The sequence below is a fragment of the Bactrocera oleae genome, chromosome 6, assembly GCF_042242935.1.
Source record: "Bactrocera oleae isolate idBacOlea1 chromosome 6, idBacOlea1, whole genome shotgun sequence".
Lineage (NCBI taxonomy): Eukaryota > Metazoa > Arthropoda > Insecta > Diptera > Tephritidae > Bactrocera > Bactrocera oleae.
Window position 1 is genome coordinate 61,922,850 of NC_091540.1, and position 9,201 is coordinate 61,932,050.

At 32.6% G+C, this 9,201-nt stretch overlaps 1 protein-coding gene across 1 annotated transcript; it reads right to left on the reverse strand.

Annotated features, from left to right (window-relative positions):
- Nucleotides 1-7,873: 7,873 nt before the first annotated feature.
- Nucleotides 7,874-9,201, reverse strand: LOC118681176 (uncharacterized). Its single transcript, XM_036364804.2, has 2 exons — nt 8,962-9,201; nt 7,874-8,888 (listed from the first exon to the last, which is right to left on the reverse strand). Exons 1-2 carry the CDS (start codon nt 9,040-9,042, stop codon nt 8,271-8,273), a joined length of 699 nt encoding a protein of 232 aa, XP_036220697.2. The 5' UTR covers nt 9,043-9,201; the 3' UTR covers nt 7,874-8,270.

Here is a 9,201-nt window from a genome sequence, read left to right on the forward strand (position 1 = left end):
CATGGAATTATTTTCATCGTTATTGGATCGATTGGACGTCGAGATCAAAATTATGCAAATTCGTATTATAGAAAACTATTTTGGGTTTTCTACTAAATCGAAACAAATTACTGTGCTGGTGAGCCCTTTTTATGATAATTTTACAGCATGTTAATATGTTTGTAGTCATCATTAAGTATGTAATGCGGTTAACAATGTTATATGTGCGAAAATTGACCTTCATTTTGGCGTTGATTACTTTTTTCGGTTAACTTGAAAATTTTATGCCGCACAACAATTACACAGCTTCCACACGTGCATGCGAAAACAATGCATTCAAAACGAAATACGAAATACATGTCCTACAGATGCATACAAATAAAAATTTTGCAAAACAAAAACTCGTTTGCCCTTCATGCACAGAGTAGCACCACTGTCCATCGCAATAAAAGCTGATGTGGGCAGAAATCGAAACAGCTTTTTATGTCGTAAAGCAGACGCATGAAATGGTTTGTTCACACGCCAAAAAAATCATCGGTCAGTTCGACAAGTCGCCGCAGCGTGCACTTTATACATAAATATCAGCGCTTGTACATAAATATGTGCATATGGATGATACTCGCATATACATAAATACATATGTATGAATTGCCGAATGGAGCATATGTTAAGTGGTGCATACAAATAATGCCGGTAGTTGAAGTGTGTTTTATTGACTGCCATTGATGCGAGCTGCATAAAAAATATTTAACTATATATATATATATATATATGTTTATATAATATACACACATTATATATTTATATATAATACACATATCTAAGTGCATCCCAATGAACACGATCAAAAGTTGCGGCCGACAAGGTGCCACTTTGAATGCAACAAAAAGATGCGTCATTGGACAGCAAGGTCATTGATTCAATTACACCTTTGAATTTTAATGTTTTTTTGTTTCTCGTGGTAAACTTTAAGAAACGTATTTATTTTGACATTTTTATTGCCAAATAATTGTCGCGGTATATAAGATTTACTTTTTGACCTACCGCACTGATGGTGTTATAACATTAAGTTACCTAATATTCCTGAATTAAGATACAAGGGTGGTACCGGAAATTCTTGGCTTGAGAAAAAAATAACAAGCAATGTACAATAAACAATATGTATAGTTATGCGGCAAAATAGTGAACCCATTGCTCTCATTATACGCTGAACGGGGTATACGAAGTTTTTGCGACGAAGTTTGTAACACGCAGAATGAAACGTCAAAGACCATATAAAGTAGTAAATACTAGAATATCCAAATAAATTAATCGGACTACTATAGCATATAGCTGCGATACAAACTGATAGGAAAAATGAAGTTCTTGAATGAAACACTTTATATTTGACAAAATATCTTAACGAAATTTGGCATAGATTATTCTCTAAAGCAACGCTGCAACTTCCGAAAATATTGTTCAGATCGGACCAAAAAATCGTATAGCTAACATCCAAGCTGACTGATCAGAATTGATCCCAGTAAAGATCATTTTATACTTTTATGCTAAAAGAATAGAACTTGTGAAAAAAAAGACTAAGCTTCGGTGCAGCCGTATTTTTCATGTTTTTCTATCAAATTATTTTATTATATAAATAAGGAAATATCTATATTGTGGTCGATCGAACTTACGAAAATCAGTATATTCTTCATATAAGGCTTGTAAATTTCTCTATAAATCCATTTTAGCGATTCTTGATACCATATCATAATATGAAAACTTCAATATTTACCAAAGCCCAATTTGGCCCACTTTTTGATTAAAGATATCCACCACATTGTGCAATAGTGTATTCTCAATTACATTCAAGGCGCGGATTTTTTTCCATTTTCAAACTGGACTAAAAGGCCAAGATGCGACTTGTCCCAAATATCGTTCAAATAGGTAAAGTATTTTATAAGTTATGAAATTTTAAGCAAAAGTTAACAATGCCACACCCATAATCTAGTAAAATTTATTAAAACGTAAGCCTAATGTCTAAAGGACTAATTACACTGAGAAACCGTGGTTTTATATTATGAAGTTTCTTACCCGATTTTGTCATGCTGATTCCAAATTTGAAGTCAGTTTATATCTAGCAGCTTTAGGTTTGGCAACATATAACATTTTTACCCAAAAATACTACAATTTTGGGATTAAAACATGTATATTGATCTTACTTAACATGAAAAAAAAACATTCTTGTATGTGCTTTATTTGCATGAATAGAAACATCAGTATTGTTTTGAAGCCTCCAGCTGATATCGATATTCCATAGTGCTAATATCCTGATGAAAGCGTTCTCCTTGTTCTTTGCTTAAGTCGCCTAAATTTTCGGGTAATTCTCATGTAACATCCTAGTCTGGAAGTGCAACAGTGAGCACCGTCAAAAATACCAGCTTTAATTTTTACTATGCTCGATTTCGGAAATATTTTACTTATATGCTTAAAACATCCCCCATCCAGTGTTCGGCTTGGCTCGGCTATCCCATAAGTACATAAAACAGGGGTATTTGGTATATCCTTCTTGTTGACCCAAAAGAAAATTTTCCATTTTAAGATCGACACATATCAGCCAACATAACTGGCATGTAATTTTTATTTCATAAAGCAATAAGAAGTTGAAATTTGTTTTCCAGTGTTATTTATGTCTCTTATAAAATAATATCCAATTTTGCCACTTACATTCATGCAATACTTTTCAACTTGGACACGAACGGAAAGATGCATATCCATTCATATATTATATGTCTCAAGTAACCATCATCTGAGCCAAATTTTTAGGTTCTATCCCATTTTGTTATTTTTGTACAACATGGCGCATTATTTAAATAAAAATGGACTTGGACTTAAAAATAAGAATTAACTAATAGAAAATTAATCAAAATGAGTGTTTATTTATTTATAGATTAAAAGTTAGTGTTAAATTCTTCTGGTGATTTTTAATCGTTTTCTTAGCCCTACAACGTATATTCAACTATCAACAAACTTTCCGTGCATTTTAAGGTGGAAACTCTTTTGATTACTTATACGGGCATTACCCTGATAGGCGTAGAACCCGAAATAACAGAAAAAGTTATAAAATTGGTAATAAATATACACAAAACAGTGTAAATTAACTTAAAAAACAAGTTACGGCAAATTCCCATAAACTTAACCTACGAAGTGTTTGCATTAATTATGCAAACGTAGTTCGAGAAAATTCAAAACGAGAAAGATGTAAATTTTGGAGGAACAAACAAAGTCTACCTTATATTTATAGAGTTCATAGACTTCTGTATACACTAATTCATTAACGAGTTGAATATGTATGTATACATTTACATGTCATTACTGGCTCATATAGACGAATCTTTTCTATATACACCTTATTGTGTGTAATCTTTTTAGCGGTCACCGATGGCATTCCTCAAAGTCTTGTGGCGCAACAATGAATAACACACTAATGCAGTTGTCAATCTCGACCACTCTAGTTCATGGTCAATTTTGGCTATTTTATGGCTATTGTCAGACATATTGGCGACACGAATTGCCGTCGAAAAGGCATTTACTCATAACATGAAAGACGCGCACACGCTAATGTATATATGTATGTAAATGCAAGCTTAAACGCATAACATAATATTTACATATAAGTATATACAAACGTGCTTACTAAGTTAGGGTGTAACCATTTCGTGCGTGCCTTTGTTGCTTCTTTTGTTACCTGCAATTATCCACTACAAAGCGCAAGTGCGGCAATTAGACACCAACTGCCCCTGATCGTTAACAGATGACGTGTTCGTATGTATTACCACAATTGCTCAGTTTGCGGCAGCACGATCTACGCATCCATCATAAGCCCCTATTTTGCTAATAGATTTGTCTGTACAAAAGCAACGATTAGTTTCATTTATGCATACTCACACGTTTCTGTGATCAGAAAAAATACTACACTTGTCATTACATGTAATCAATTGCTGAATGCCCAAAAATAGCGAGAGATGATAGGCGCGGATGAAGCTTTGCAATTTTTGTCATTGTTGGGTATTTTAGGAACAAAGTAATTCGTAGAAGATTAAAATACATGTTGTGCTTATATACATAAATACATACATACAGACTGACAAAAAATACTATTTTACGTATTTTAATACATATGATCAATAAATTTAAAATGGGCTCCTAAGCCAATACAAGCATGCCAACTCTAAATTCAATTTTCCAGTTCTTGGACAGTTTCGACCCACGTATCGTCACCAGTAATGATGCGTTTGATGAATGTAGGTTCTTCAGGTACGTTGTCCAGTATTTTTTTTTGCGACCTTTACTCCACGTCGTTTTTGCAAGTGGTTCGGGTCTTTTGGTACGAGTTTACCATTGACATGCTTCATACCGAAAACATTAACCAAAATGTGTTGAATCGATTCATAAGAGATATTGAGATACTTTCAGGCTCTCTGATGTCAACTCATCTACAAGTATTTTCAAGCACTGTTTCCTAACCTGTTGTTAACGTCATTAACAGAGGTGATGGACGACGTGCATTCGGAAAATTTTCGATGACTTCACGACATGCACCGAAAGCTTTGGTTGTAATTTTTTAGTGCTTGCAATCTAAATGGACCAGTCTGGGTCAAATTTGATCAGACAGTATAATATATAAAAATGCAACTATTTTATAAAAAATTACCAAATATAATGACACTATAATCATCAAATAGATATGTAAATTCACTTGGTGCTGATTTTAAGTCAAAAAATTATATTTAAAATTCACTACTCTGTAATTATTTGTTTTTTTATGATGCATACATATGTATATAAAAATATCACCATACATGATTCCAATTTACAATATTTTGTTAAAAACAAAATGTAGCTCGGTCGGTCGTACTTAACCGTTGTTAAGTATGTACGTCTCGAATTCGTAATAAATTGCCAATTCAAATGGTTGCAAGTGACAATAACCAGTGTCAAGCACGTGCGTACACTGATTATACAACTGAACTTGGGCAAAATATATTCGTCTTAATATTATATAATAATATACTAAAAAAATGTAAACAACTGCCGCTTATGAAATTTTATTTAAAATTATGTTTACGAAAAAAATTCCCAAATACTCTGTGGTAATGGTATGTAAATTAAAAAAATATTTGTAAAGAAAATGATGTCGAAATAATAATAACTCTATTGTCTGGGGTTTCAAATTGAGTTGATTATTATTATTTAATATTAAATTCTAAGCTCCTTAACTCTTTGAAAGCTGGAAGTTCAATCAACTAAAGCACGAAACTATATATGTACATATTAGGGTAGCTTGTTTTTTTCATGATACTCTGCTCCGCAACAATTTTTGTTTTATTTAATACCTCATATGTTCACATTCTCGTAATTTAGAGCAGGTTCTCAGTTTTGGTGTAAATAAGTTTAGCGTTCTGAAATTAAGGTGCAGAATTTATCACAAATTGTAGACCAATAAACAACAACGATTTTAACACACAAGGGTGGTTCGATAATTAATATGGTACACGCTCGTAATATAAGCCGCAGAAGAATCGTAGTTCTGTTTTGACCCATGTGGAAATGGTGGTGACTGCAGTTTTAAAAAAAAAAAACATATCGGTCGGTAATTTGATTCTTGTTTTTGAAAGAGAAATTGCGCAGTAGAGTCGAAAAGCGCTGGATTAATTTATATGGTGGCTGTGAAAAATTGGTTAAGGTTTTTAGAAATGTTTTATGTTTGCTTAATGTTTATAACCCAAGTTATGGCTAGACAAAAGCTTTTTTGAACAAAATGGGCACGATTTTAGAAAGGACATATTTCAAGCAAAAAAATCGAAAATTAAAATTTTCCAAAAAAGCTCGTGTCTAAACATAGCGAAATGTTTTGTGATTAAGTAACAATTAATTTAGAATATTACTACTACTTTTGAAAAAAAGCATTTAAAGTTGACTGAGCGGTATGAATAGGAAAGTGGGAGGATGGGTTTGGGGCTTACTATCTCATAAACCAACATGCTTTCGAACAAATTGCTTATAGTGCATATATTCAGTTATGTCTACATTAGAAATATGAAAAATAAATTTATTCAAACCACGAAAGTATACGACCCACTTAACGAGTTTCAACGTGATAGCACGTCGGTTTTGTTGAACCCCTCTCAGGCATCCCAAAAACGGCTGCCACGGAGAATAACGTGAGAAAAAATCACGATTTCATACAGACAAATACCGATCAACATCAAAAATATATTTGGAATAGTGTTGTCGGCACGGCAAGCAAAATTTGTATTCAAATTCATACGCAATTTAAATTTCATAAGAGTAAAACCCACAAGGCTCTGAGCTCAGATTGATACCCAAATGATACGGTGGTTAATTAATTTCACCAATTTCTTATTTAGAAAAGTCACCACTCTATTTAATTTACTTATGAACTTGCACATATGTTAACCCAAAATTTTTGAACCAGAATCTCCTTTCTTTCAGTCAAGAATGCTATATGGATAATGAAAGAAATCAAATGAGACCTGCTGTTGCAATATTAGAGAACGTTTTTTTGCAATATTACAGAACCTATGGGTTGTGGACTTGTCAAGAGTTATGCCCGAATGTAGTTTTTCGTTGAGAAAATTGTATAAGTAAAATATTCAACTGCAAAATATTTTTTTTTATACCTATTTACGCAATTGTCAAAATACTTTTGTTTCATTAAGCGCCACCCTAATACCTGCTCACCTTATAAATTTGCTTCGTAATTTTCTATAATTCTCTCCTTGAAATTGAAGAATTTTTCCGCTTAGCTGCTCAAATATATTATCACATCTTTAGCATGGCCATAAACACACCTTTTAAAACTCAATATTTGTTTAAAAGATTTTGTGTTAGAAGTGTTGAAAATGCCGTTGCTTTAAGGTAAGTGAAGTATGGTGCATTATTATGAATGAAAGTGTTTGTTTAATAAAAAAACTGGTTTTAAAAATTATTAAAATGTTATGCTCACATTCATTTTGTATACACATTAATTTGTACGATTATACATTAAAACTGTTTCAGGTGAAATAATAATGGATTATCTAAAAAGTTTTGTTACCAATTAGTTATTTATTTTTTTTTTTTTTCTTGCACAGTGAAGGTATATAGGGGCCTTTGATGGTAATTTCTGTACTACATATTTAATGATTTCATATCTAATGAAATGATGTATTCGTGCGGTTTACCAAGAGAGGGTGTAACTTGATTATTATTCCGATGTTCCAATATTCAGAACATGGGTTGAAAATCTTTTTCAGTATATGTCATTCATTTGAAACGTAAACAGCAATATTTTTTTCACTCAAATATGTCGAACTTTGTGTCTGAAAAATGGGTTTTGAGGAGAGCTTACATTAACATGAAGAAAACCTCAGCCGAAAGCCATCGTATTTTGGTGGATCTTTAGGGTTAACATGCTCTAGCTGAGCGAACGTGCCAAAAGTGGTTGCCCTGTTAAAATGTTGTGATTTTAGTTGAATATCCATCCCGTGAAGCTCTATATTTAGTGGGATCAGAAACGAATGCTGTTTTATGAGCTTCTAAGCCCGAGTGAAACCATTAATGGAGACCGCTACCGACAACAATTCATCAAATTAAAGCGATTGATTATTGGAAAACGCGCGGAATTCGGGACTTGACACGAGGCAAGACCGCTTAAAAACTATTTAGAAAACAGCGTCGGGAAAGTTTTGCTTCACCCTCCTTACAATCCAAACCATGCCCCTTCTGACTACTATTTGTTCTGGTCGATGCAGAACGTACCAGAAATATAGAAAAATATTATAGCTGCAAATGGAGAATATTTTGAACATCTTTTTCGTAAATAAACGTTCAAATTTTGAAAAAAACGCGCAAATATATTCATAGTATATTTATTTATTATTTTATTATTTTTAATTTAGCAAGTAAATATATGTATAAGCTGATATAATTTATTTAACAATTCAATGCCCTTACATTTACACAAATACATATATAAATAACCATCAATAAAATTCTTTGGAAACGGGTTCCCGATTTTAATATTCTTCTTTATCTCTTTTGTTTATCCATCTATGATTTCATAATTAACACAAAAAAATAAATATGTATGTAAACATAAAACTATTTTAACCACAAAATCGTTTCCCTAACAGACCAACGATTGAAGATCTTCGTTTTACCCTTTCTTACATTTACTGACTTCACATTTAGCAAAATGTTTATATGTATAGGTATATACCATATCTGTCTGTATACAAGTATATGTGGATCTAAAAAACTCTCAAAGTATTCATTCTTTTCATGCAATATGCATAAAAATTTGCAAAATCATTTGACTTTACATTTAGCAGCGACTGCAGATTGTTGTCGTAAGCGTTTGTAAAAATAGAGAATATATTCAAATCACCTTCAAACTTTTCTGGTTCGTAGCGACATTTTGCTTTCACATTCATTAATTTGGTCACCTCACCAAATACCTGTACTAACTCGACATATACCCAATAGATCCCACGATTAAAATATAGCGGCATCGCTTCCATTCTAACAGTGCCGTTCTCCACGTAGTAAAAGCCGCGTTTAAACGGGCACGAATTGATGAAGGTACTCTGCAGTATCGTTTCGTTTTTACACTCCTCCTTAGTAAAATTATGCAACATTTCGATGATTTTGCATAAGTCCAAATTTTTGTGTTTAAATATATTGACCGATTTCTCACCCAAATTTTTGCCAATTTTGCGTATGAATATGTTGAAGAGTATTTTCCCCGGAAATGACTGCAGCGCTGAGACATTATAATAGATGCCAATATTATTTTCAACACGATATGAAATGTGCAAAGCGTTCGGCACAAACGATTGCGAATAGAACTGTTCAAATTGCAAAAAACTCTAAAAGATTGCATACAAGTGTTAACTGTAGTTATAAATTATTATATTTAGTAGTTGTGTAACTATGACTTACCGAAGCGACACCTATACTATTGCCAGTCCATGAGCTTGTTGTAAAAAGCGCAATGAAAGTAAATCCCCATAAATATTGCATTTTACTGACCAATAACACACCTTTTGCAATTCAGAAAAGTCCAAATATTTATTGGTTTAGTATTTTTTAACTCATTATACCTCTAGTTTAGATTACATATAATCTATCTGGTCTGACAATTATTGGATATATGTATATACGTAGAGTATACATTCGCTG